Here is a 12,673-nt window from a genome sequence, read left to right on the forward strand (position 1 = left end):
AAGTTTTCAAGGGGTTTTCAGCGAAAACTGTGTTTTCGTTTGACAAATTTTGTATGGATGATTTTCCCGTAAAAACCTCTTTTGTCTATGACGCGCATGTCGTTTCAAATTCGTAAGTACAGAGAATATTTGAAGTAATATACAAATAATTAAATTTACAATTAAGTAAACATTTCTAATGTTCTGAAATACCCGCTGCACACAATAGTTTTCCTGATTTTTGATAAAATTAGTAAAATATGGACATATATATGGCCCATTTTTTAATGGCTTCTTTCTTGTGTTACATTATCGTAAATGTTGTTGATATATAACAAATTTGGATGTTTTATTCTTCGTAATCAATAATAGTAAAAACTGAAAACTGTGGTGTAACATAAATGGCACAACCTAGAAAAATAGGGTAAATTTACTTCAAATTACATATGTATCAACATTGGTCCGTAAAAACATTTTGGTTGATAATATTATGTGATCTAACTTTTGTTTTAGATAACTGCTCCACACCTGCGAGCCATACTCATCTCGAGATTTTGACACCTACCATTAGGTATAGCGTACCAAGCATTTTTAACGGCAGGCCAGAGATCGTCTATATTTTTGTAGTTTACCTTTGCAGTTTCAGAGCTGACTTCATTTTAAAGGTTTTTAATTGGATTCAAGTCATGGCTTACAGAATAACTTCAAACGTCTTCAGATAAGTCTGCAGAATAAATTTAAGCCCAATGATTGGTTAATATCGGGTGCTATCTTCCGCGATGATTTCAATGGATAAAATTTCACAATCTTTACTATAGCAGCAACCCTACGCGCATCCGCTCTTGCCTTCCAAATCCTGCGTTTGACCAAAACATGCGCCATCGGCCATTCTTTTGCCCATGTTCATATTTTTTCCAAATTATCCAGTTTTTCAACAACAAAAAAAATGATTTTTTGATAATTTTATTACAATCTACGCGGCAAAGTAATCTGTGCCATTTATGACGGTAAGCAAAAAAAAAAATATAACGCAATATTTGGAAAGTATATTAGAATTTTGGTACAGCAGCACCAAATCAAACGCAAAATTCTAACATTTTAATCGACTTACAATTAAAATATTTTAGCATATACAAGGTGCGTTCCAAAGTAAACAGTACAAAAATAACAAAGTAAACTCTAGTGGCGCCATCTATATGTCGACTAGTGCGTTAGAATCTGCTATCCTTTATCGACTTCCAGTAAAAATTTCATGACATTTGATCTATTGGAAGTGAAGTTATTGAGTTTTAAGTGTCAGTATGTTTTTGTCATCGGTGCGAAAATGAGCTTCGAACAAAGAGCCAACATAAATTTTTGTTTTAAAATTGTTAAAACTTTTACGGAAACGCTTCCATTGATGAAACAAGTTAATGGCAATGATTGCCTATCTCGTAGCGGAGTGCACGAGTGGTTTCAACGTTTTCAAAGTGGTCGTGCGGACATAAATGCGAAATGAGTCGAAACCCAAAAAATCGCGCCTGGAGAAGTCAAAAGTGAAGACAATACTGATTTGTTTTTATGATTCTAAGGGTATTGTCCACAAAGAATTTGTTCCACCCGGCCAAAACGTTAATGCGATATTCTACCTTGGAACTTTGAAGCGTTTGGTGCGCCGTATTCGACGTGGAGATACAGATTGAAAATCGCTAGAGGTCAGCTATATAATCACTTAACTTTAAAGGGGTTTTTCTCGAAACTGTGTTTTCAAAGTCGGTTGTCAAGATTTCTCTCGACATCGAGAAATTTTTTACCAAAATTTGCACTTTTTGTAAAAAAAAAATAATGTTGTGATTTTCACTATTTATACTCTTTCTATATGTTGGTACAGAGTATAATAATCTTTTTCACCTAACGGTGGTTTGTATCACCAAAACTAATTGAGATAGATATATATAGGGCTATGTAATATATCGAGGGACTGTCTGTCTGACCTCCCGTCTGTGGAAGCTGTAACTGTTGAGTTAACACTGAGATATCTCAATGAAAATTGGTACCGCCTATAACTATTCAAGTGCCCAAATACCGGAACTGTGGGCGCCAGATGTGGACTGTGGATGGCTGACCTTTGGCCGAAAATATCGATCAATCTGTGAAATATATAACTAAAATTTGGGGAAAATATTTTTCTGATATCTTTGTGTCAAAAATGGGTTGAATGCCGTCAATACTTCCCTTAGCCCCCATATTCCTAACATAAAGATTTAGAAGCTCCAATTAACTTTATACCACATACTATGTATCGGCCAATGTGCTAGTTATTTCAACAAAATTGAAAAAGAGTGTTTTTCTAATAACAGTGTATCTTTGTGTCTAAAATGAATAAAATCGGGTGAAAACTTGTCTTAGCATAAACATAGCCCTTCTTTACTTGTTTTAAACAAAGTTTTGGAACCACTGAAAGTATTTCTCAGACTTTGAACTTACCAGAGTGGGAGAGTATAAAATGTTTGGTTGCACGTGAACTTAATGCTTCCTTGCTTGTTTTTATATATAATATTTCTATTAATTTAAAAGAATGTGTTTCGCGGAGCTAAAATTTATTTAATAATTCAATAAATGTATATACGAGTTTCTTACAATTTAAACATAACCTATATTGTGTTTCATTTTGGCTTTACTTATTTGTAGTGGTTATCGGAAATGAGTAGTTATTGATTGATTTAAATTCAAATACCTTAGTAGACATTCCATGTGCTCTGAGTAAACATCTCGTAATATTACGATGGGGTGTTTGCAGGGATTTGATTTCAACAATTTACGAAAGTAGGGGCTGCAGGCACTGAGCACAACTCTATGGGCAGCAAATGATCGCTGATCACAAGATATAGTTACATCCACAAAGTCTTCCTCATCTCGCAACCGTTGAAAACAGTTAACTATAGATGATTGAAATTCACTCCATTTCAAAGCATAGAGTTGATGATGCTGTTCATGAATAGTTAATTTTTGAGATAAAGAAATCTGCTCCTTTTTTTCCACAGGTATTAAATTTTGCGATATTGAAGACATTGTGCTTTAATTAAATTTATAAATTCCTTTTTAAATAAGTGCAATTTGGTGATATCCCGGTTGAGTTCTAAAATAAAAAAATTAATAAATCTCATGCAATTTTTTGTAGATAATATGGTATGTATGTACATATATGCATAGATATATGTTGTTATTAATAGCATGTCTATACATATGTATGTATACATACTAACTATGAGAGAAAATATAATATTAAAAAAAATTGAGAACAAGCTAGTCTAAATAGGCAATATCTAGAGCACAGGCGGTGATGTCTCTTTACATACAAAACCACTTGTTATGTGTTACTGGATTATGTGAAAAATTGAATATGGTATAATTCGTTTCAGTTTGAAATTTTGCAGAAACGCCGGACTACTATTTTTAAAGAAACAGGTAGGGAAAGCCTAAGTTTGTAATTGAACGTTTTATACTCTTGTGATTTGCCGGAGAAATATTTTCCGGTGTTGACAAAACATTAGATTGAACTAGTTAGCAAGGGCTAAACTTGGGTGCAACCGAGCATTTTATACTTTCGCAATTTGCAAGGATCAATTACTTTCACGTGTTGACAACACTTTATACTAAAGAATTAAGAAAGGGCTATGTTCGTTTGTAACGAACATTTTATACTCAACATTAAATATTCGAAGAAACTGAATGGATTACAATCAAATTTGGTATCTTATTAACTGATGTATATTACAAGTCGTGGACTCACTTAGTTTTATTATTTTATTTCGTGGCCGAAGTATATAATTAGAAAGTATCAAGATGAAAGCTGAAGAAATAACTTCAGGTACTGGTAAAACTTTTTATTAAAAAATATGGCAATTTAATGCAATATTCATTTGTTCGACGAAATCGTCGATTAAAATCAAATCAAAAAGTATCTTGTTAACTTATACCTATTAAAGGTCATAGGCTCACTTAGTTGTATTACTATATTTTACCTTTCATTAGTGAAAATTATACTGAAATGAGATACAAGTATATGTGACATTTATTCTTCCAAAGACTCTAAATTTAAAGTATGTATTAGGGTGGAGCGAAAAAAAAATTTTTATTTGTAGATTATAAAAAACGAAAATGTATGGAAAAAACAATTGTAAAAAAAAAATTTTTTAAACATCTAGAGGTCTCACTTTTAAAGTAAATTTTTTGTCCAAAAAAAAATTTTAACTCGAATTTTACTTTAAAAGTGAGTGAGCCGCCTCTATATGTTAAAAAAAAATTATAAAATTAAATCTAAGAATATATTTTTTTCCAAAAAAATTTTTTGTATTATCTACAAATTTCCCTTCAGGCTAAGCAAAAAAAAAAAAATTTTTTCGCTCCACCCTAGTATGTATTTACAATAGTTGATAGAGAAAACGTTAACTACAGAGTCGGAGTTCATTATTTTAGAGATATGAGGTTTAAAACATTGCCTAGATTGCCAATATCTTTCATATTCAGGGTTAAATCACATAAATTTTAAGAAAACTTAAGTGGGCAAGTTTTAATTAAAATATCACACATTTTGGTCAAAATAAACGGTTTAAAGTCAGGGAGAAATTGGGAAATCACTATAAAGGGTATAATGCAGGTCGGTCTGCGCCGATTGCATTCAATTTTGATATTGCTCAGATATATCTGAGAACATATTTTCAAGTAATTTTATAAATAAATAACTCACACACTGACGAGATATTCGGCATAAAGTTTGTTAGAATAAAATATGATAAAATCATTATATGTGATATATGGAAGTTGGGGTGATCGTAGACTAAATTCACATATTTTCGGCATTAAACTATATGAAACAAGAAAGCAAAGGCTAAGTTCGGCTGTAACCGAACATTTTATACTATCGTAAAGTCAAATGGTATACTCGTTTAAGATTTTTTTTGTATATTTTCTTAATGAGAAGTAGGAACTGTTACCTCAGTTATTTACATTCCCAGTGAAGTTAATTACAGCAATTCGTAAACTAAATTTACTCAAATTAAGAGAAAATAGATTATGTATATGAGGGCTATAGGAAGTATTGATTCAACCCATTTTTGACACAAAAACATACTATTATCGAGAGTTTCATTTATTTATTTAATTATATGAATCTCAATTATATATCTTACACATTGACCGATATTTTCGGTAAAAAGTCAACTATAGTCACTGGGGTCCACATATTCAGTACTTAGGGGCTTGAACAGTTTTAGTTCGATTTAGACAATTTTCGGTCACAAGGTGGTATACTTTAAATGTATTTCTCACTCAAAGTTGTACCCCAATACAATCATTGTTGCTTGATTTGCATTTCAACTACACCGCACAACACACCACTCACATGACAACATTGGCACACATACCACTAACCACACACAACACGCAATTCTGAATACGGCAGGAGAGGTCCTGGAAACCATAATATGTAAACGGCTTGAGAAATACACTGAAGGAGACTGTGGATTGTAGCCAACGCAGTTTGGTTTCCGGAAAGGACGAAGCGCCGTGGATGCCATAGACACTGTCAGAAAACTAGCAAAAAAAGCACTGGAAGGTGATGGCGATGGGGTGATAAGCAATACTGCGTTGTCATTACCCTCGACATAAAGAACGCCTTCAACTCGGCCAACTGGACGCTAATTATAAGAGCCCTGAAAGAGCTAAAGGTCCCGGATTACTTTTTTCGAATTATTACGAGCTATTTCGAAGACAGAGTTCTGGTTTACGATACCAAACACGGCCCCGAAACATACAAAGTTACTGGCGGTGTCCCACAGGGGTCAGTTCTTGGTCCTGTCTTGTGGAACATAATGTATGACGAAGTTCTAAGAGTAGTGGTGTCGGACACAGTAAAAATAGTAGGATACGCGAACGATATCACGGTTGTAGTCGTAGCGAAAACCCTAAAAGAAGCGAAGAACAATTGCAGTGAAGCCATAAGCCATGTTAAAAACTGGCTAGAGAACGCCGGCTTAGAACTAGCAACACATAAAGCTGAGGTGGTGCTAATGAATAGTCGAAAGAATGTTGTAACCATTGAGATCAACATTGATGGGCACACCATAAAATCGAGCCCTCACCTCAAATATTTGGGAGTGATTCTGGACCACAGACTCTCATTCAAACAGCCACAAGCGGCGCGGTCTGTGTCGGCAATCGCTAGGATAATGCCCAATACGCGGGGCCCTAGACAGCAAGTGAGAAAGCTACTGACATGTGTCAGTAACTCAATAATTTTGTATGCGGCACTAATTTGGCTACCAGCAACCAAATATAGCTCTTATATGAGAGGATTGGTCTCAACACACAGACTAGCATCACTAAGAACGTGTTGTGCATTTAGAACAGTATCATATGATGCAATAAGTGTTATCTCAGGTAGATCTCAGAAAAGGTGAAATGCGTCAAGTACGGGAAGGTGGACCCACTCCTTTATAACTAATATTCAAGAGTGGACTATTTATTACCTTACACAGTTTTTATCTGGCCACGGCTGCTTCAGAGCATATCTATATAAATACAAGCACGTTGAAACACCTTCCTGCATATACTGTGAAAATTACATTGGAACGGCTGATCACCTCGTGGTAAAATGTGTCCGTTTCCGAAATGAAAGACGAATACTATCTGAGAAACTAGGGAAACCTCTACCAATACGTTACACTGATGTTGTGTGTCATATGCTATCCTCCCAAATTGGCTGGGATACAGTATGCGGCATAATATCGTATATTTATTATGCAAAAGGCCCGCGAAGATGAAGTAACTGAAAGATCGAGAGCGCAGTCTCGAGATACTGCATTACAAAACTAAGACGTCCCCATAAGGGAATATAAATAAAGAAGCATTATTGTTTCCGCAGAGAAACACAGGTCTGAGATCAAAGGGGTGATTTAGCACGTATGCGCTGTACACTTTATATTGTACAGTGAATCGGGCATAATTGATGGTACGGGCCATACAAAAGCTCAAAAGTGGTTTAACAGTGTATACATATATATATATATATGTATATAAAAAAAAGTAGAAGAAATAAAAAACATAAAACCATACTTGTGTGCTGGCGAGAAGCTCAAAAACAAAGTGTACTGAAAAAAAGGAGAAGACAAAAAAGTGCAGTAACCACAACAACAATAAAAAAATGTATATATATACATATGTTTTTGGTGCATAATTAACAGTGCAGAGACTCAAAGCAGCAATACTTATACAAAAACTAAATGGGCGCGGAAAAACAAACAAAATACAAATAAATGAAAATGGGCGCGAATTAAAAGCCATATATATGTTTATATACATACTAACACATAAAACGGACGCGAAATTAATACAACCAAAAACCCCTAGGAACATCCCAGGAAAGGATTTGGATGCATTTACAGGAAGTTCCCCAAAATCCCTTGACGGATATTCAAGTGAGTTATGTCGATTCCGTTTTGTATTTCATTACGGCAGTGTATATGTATATTTATTACGGTTTACATTTAATTTCAAGCCGGTTTGAATAACACAAAAAACAAAAAAAAACAAAAAAGAGTGGCCAAACGGTTTAATTTTTTCGGAAAAACCGAAATAGCGCACATACAACAGTTTGGCATAATATATATATAGTAAATATATACATATTTTTATTGCCTATGAAAGCTTACCTTGGTGTATTAAAAATAAATATATGATATATGTATATATATAATATATATATATATATGTATATTATATGTATTATGCCAAACTGTATATATACTGATATATAAATATATATAAAATTCAAGTACTCCACTTGTTCAAACATCCGCCAATACCTCTTGATCAAGTAATAAGCAGGATTGCCTAAACCAAGTAAGCAAAGGCAACTAAAAAAAACAAAAAAAAAAATGAAAAAATAAACATATGCATATACCCATAGCAACATATATAGGTATATGGCATTATCGGGAACTTCTTTGAAATTATCTACTCGAGTTTCAATGAGTGATATGTCCTCATTTGTCATAGTACCAGATTGCATATGGTTTAATGCAATTGCAAAGGCCTGATCCTCCCGTTGTCTCATTATCTCTGTTAATTCAAAGTATTTAAATAACTCCCACAAAGGGGAACCAACTAAAGTGCTGTATGCATCATTGGGACTAGGAGAGAATATCCACCTATCTCCAACAGGTGACAGTTCCTTCAAATCACCAAACACTATAATCGGTATACCACCGAAGGGGCTGTCTGTTTTGAAAATTTGTTTTAATCTCGCATCAACAGAGCTAAACATACGAGCACCTACCATCGATATTTCATCAATTATGATTAATTTTAAATTGAACAGTCTGAAATACAATGAATTAACTGTGTCATCGCTAAGTGGCCTCAACTCTCTACTCAACTGATTAACAGGTAAAGAGAATATTGAATGAAGGGTCATTCCACCTATTCCGAATGCTGCTTTATCCGTAAGTGCGCAAAGAAGATCTTTTAAGGAACTTGGATTGGATCCTCGTGTAGAATTGTAACGATGGTTAAGAGCTTGATATATTGCAGATATCAAACGACTATTTCCTACACCTGCACCGCCGCCAATGAACTCATAAAATGGGCGATTTGTTTTTAGGTGGTGCATCAAATGTGTCAAATAGGTTCTTTGCTTAGTATTTACACTTTGAACTAAAGAAAATAATTCCTCAACTGGAATTAAAGGGGATAGTTTAATAAGTCTAATATTGCAATCAGATTCAGTGCCATTATATGTGGAATCTTCGCCATGCAAGTCCAGGAAATTTGTATTTGGGTTTATTTCTGGAAGTGCCAACACTCTGAACTCATTTTCCACGATAGTAGTTCATTTTGAGCACCTTCCTCCAAGTCTATTTCATTATAAAGACTTTCTAGAACATTTCCAAGTTCTCTTTGCTCAAAATCATCATATTTTCTTTGATTTTCCTCAATTATAATACGATGTGTTATGCAAGTCTGCTCATTATCATTTTCAATGAGATCTCGTTGTTCATTCCGCCAAGGATAGTAAAGCATTAACATTTCGCGGAAATACTCAACTCTGGCCAAATCTGGGTTAAACCTTCTATACCGAATAATACAAGGTTTGGTACGTTTTTTCATAAAACCGCTACCGTCTTTAAGAGGCATGACAACCCCGCTTTCTGGTAAATTATCGTCTTCCCTCTCTTCTTCTTCATGATCACTGTCTTGTTCTCTTCTACTAGATTTAAAATATTTATACCTAGATGCAAAATCAGCTAAACAAAGAACTTCTAACTGATCGGATCTTTGAACATAACGGTCTAAAATACCGGCTACGAATATTTCAGTCGAACCTGAAGAAAGGTTCTCCGCTCTAGGTTTTACCATTCGAACACGTTCCTCAGGGCGAGAGGTATTTATAAATATTTCTGCATTACTTGCTTCCGAAAGATGGAGCCCAATGCAGCAATATACTGCTTCTTGTGCAGATATTTCTGTGCCTGATATAAATTTGTGACCTATATGTTTAAGTTTTTGCTTAATAGTATAATTTCCAGCATTTACCTCTGATATAGCTTCATTTAAGAGCCTAGAAACTCCCCTGTTAGACTTGTTAATATAATTAGTTATATATGAACAGCAAGCGTATGCATCCAGTATATATTGGATATCCATATTTGCTCTATGGTGTTCCAAAATCAGAGGATTATAAGCGTTTGTAAAACGATCCTGTAATTTTATTTTTAGAAAAATCTTGGATTTTTTTAAACTTGACCTAAGGGCTACCAAATAGTCTTCAAAATACATATTTATTCTAGTCTTCTGCAGTCATATTTGAATTTAAACGTTTTGAATTTTGAAATAGCTTTCCTTGTGTCTTTCTGAATTTTGGCTTGTTTCTGTAAGAGGTAACAGTATTTGCGTTGAAGGCATTGGTGGATATGTTATACCAAAACGACAAAACTGTTGTCCTCTTATTTCCCTAGTACAGGACCGACTGGGGTTATGCTTTTGATAACCCAAATAGTTTTCGAAGTGGCTAACCGAACCATCTGTAGAAATATAATTGTAAATAAAACGAATGACATCAGGGAATGTCTGAGGATCTTGAAGGTTGATGCTGGGAGCATTATTATGCCATGTAAATTCGGGGAACCTCTCTGTTGAAACTTCACTCTCCAGTAGAAATTTGTGACAAAATGCTCTCCAAAAATGCCGGCATTATTTTTAACAAGCTTAAGAATTTGTCGATAGCGGTAGTCAAAATATCTAGAACAAGTAACCGCGTCTGACCGAATTAAGCGATATCTATCTTGGGTTGTTAAACTGTTGGCTTCCTCTTCCGAAATATCTTTAGAATCAACAGTTTTAGAGAAGATGACCAAAAGCTCAACCCACTGAGATTCTGCAGCCGATAAAGTGATAAAGAAGGTTGAAAGCCCAATCTGGCGAATCAAAGCGATTGCCTTTTTCTTCTCAGCTTCCCAGTACGCAGGAGAGGTTCTAACGCCTTTCAAAACCTCGTAACCATCATTGTGTTGAATCAAGTTTTAAGCAAAGTTTTCGTTTAATATGTTTTGTGCCGTAACTTGGTTGCGACCTGAAAACTTTCTAAGGCAAATGGATGTACTATTCTAAATTTGTAGCAGTTCTAATTTTTTGTAATCATAGAACAATTTTGGAATGGTACACGCTCTTCTGTCAAAACGGCGAATTTCAGAACGTATTATCTTGCTATACGTTTCAGAGTATGTACGCTTCTGCCCAACGTATATTGTTACAAATGACAACTCTTCTGAATTATTATCTTGAATTATGTCAATTGGTCTTTGTCCTTCACCTGGCGCTATAACTAAACGGTTATAGTCTAAGTTTTCTACAGGAATATTGTCCAAAAGAGTTTCTTGACCGCCTGGATTTAGCTCTGAAAGTAAAAGAACCGTGGGAATATTATTACCTGAGGGATTATCATAAGAGGTTTGTGCCGCATGAAAAGATTGAACCAATCGGGAATCCTCTTCAGATGCAACAAACGGAACTTCTTCTTGGTTATTAAATTCTGAAATCCAGTTTTCATTAATATGTATATTGTCACGATACAGAGGGGTATTCACTACGAACTGAAAAGCTTCCATAATCTTTGCGGGGCGTATGGTATCGATCATGTAATCATGATTGTATTCCAAACGCCTTCTTAAGTGAATTTCTATAACATGAGCCTCATCAAAAGACCTTGGTAGAGATGTCACAATATTGTTAACAGAAATTGGTGTATTAACAACAGCACCTTTGAGCAAACTCTGACCTTGATATCCTAACGGACGGATTGTCATAAAAGGCAATCTAGGCATTATGAGACGTTCTTCATTTGGGGTTAAACCTTTCGAACAATCCGGTATTTCAGGAAAGTCTAGACCGTTGGCTAAACATATTTTTGGAACGTTCTTTTCAACAATCGCATTTTTGCAAGTAGCCCAAAAATTGTAATTTCCATCTTCTGAAGGAAATTTTTGCATTAAATAGAAGGCGGATGCAGCATTCGGGTGACCTTGCGCAATAGTTTCGAAATTTAATTTGCGAACTTGGTGTGAAAACCATTATCTTATTTATATTTTGGAAATAAATGTTTTTGAAATCTGTTAAATATATTTCTATTATCTATATACTATTATCAGTTTCTGTAAAATTATTTTCTCTCATTAATCGGATTCCTTTGGTTTTCAATTTTCCTATTGAGTGGGTTATCTCTACGAAGGCGAACTTGACCTTGTCTAAGTCGTCTCTGATTCAAAATTTCTTCCCTCCTACCCCTCCTACTAAGCTGTCGACGTTGTGTTTCTCTATCACGCTCCTCTCTCCTTATTTCAGGATTTCTTCTTGCATGTTCCCTTTGCATTTGATCACGAATGCACTCTAAAGTCCTATACTCAGGATTTCTTGCGCGAAGTTCTCTATGAAGGGATCATACTTTCTTCCTACTTTGTTCATCATAACGTACCTCGGGATTTTCTCGACGAAATCTATGATCTCGAGTATTTCTTATTTGCTCTTCAGAGCGAATTTGAGGATCTTGCCGCCTTGTTCTATGTTGAACAGTATTTAATACTTGCTCAACAGATCGAACCTCGGGGTCTTCACGCCGAGATCTATGACCTCGATAATTTCTTATTTGCTCTTCAGAGCGAATTTGGGGATCTTGCCGCCTTGTTCTATGTTGTACAGTATTTACTACTTGCTCAACAGATCGAACCTCGGGATCTTCACGCCGAGATCTATGACCTCGAGTATCTCTTATTTGCTCTTTAGAGCGAATTTGTGGACGTCTTGCCCTATGTTGAACAGTATTTAAATTTTGCTCAAAAGACCGTAGCTGGAGATTTTCCCGCCTGGTTCTATGTTGATTTGTATTGATAATTTGTTCGGACAGACGAACATCGGAACATCGACTTACAGTATTTTGTGACTGCTCACTATCTCTATATAAAGAGTTTGCACGAAGAACTCTCATACGGCTTCTATTCTGAAGACGACTTAGTAATACAGATTTTCTACTTAATCTAGGCATAATTAATTAATAATAAATGGATTAATGTATAAAATACTTATAGATAATACTTATATAATTCAGTCCGTCCTGGTGTGAAAAGTTGGATCCTAGGTGCTGCTCTCTTTCACTGTAATTCCG

At 35.0% G+C, this 12,673-nt stretch overlaps 1 protein-coding gene across 2 annotated transcripts in view; it reads right to left on the reverse strand.

Annotated features, from left to right (window-relative positions):
- LOC106622921 (BTB/POZ-zinc finger protein abrupt) overlaps positions 1–12,673 on the reverse strand; it is a 254,260-nt gene that overhangs the window by 200,278 nt on the left and 41,309 nt on the right. For both annotated transcript variants that reach the window (XM_070106587.1, XM_036365704.2), the window contains exon 2: positions 2,696–3,097. In XM_070106587.1, the coding sequence (XP_069962688.1) occupies positions 2,696–3,030 (335 nt within the window). In that variant the 5' untranslated portion in view covers positions 3,031–3,097. The remainder of the gene's footprint in view (positions 1–2,695; positions 3,098–12,673) is intronic.

Source organism: Bactrocera oleae, chromosome 3 (assembly GCF_042242935.1).
Source record: "Bactrocera oleae isolate idBacOlea1 chromosome 3, idBacOlea1, whole genome shotgun sequence".
NCBI lineage: Eukaryota > Metazoa > Arthropoda > Insecta > Diptera > Tephritidae > Bactrocera > Bactrocera oleae.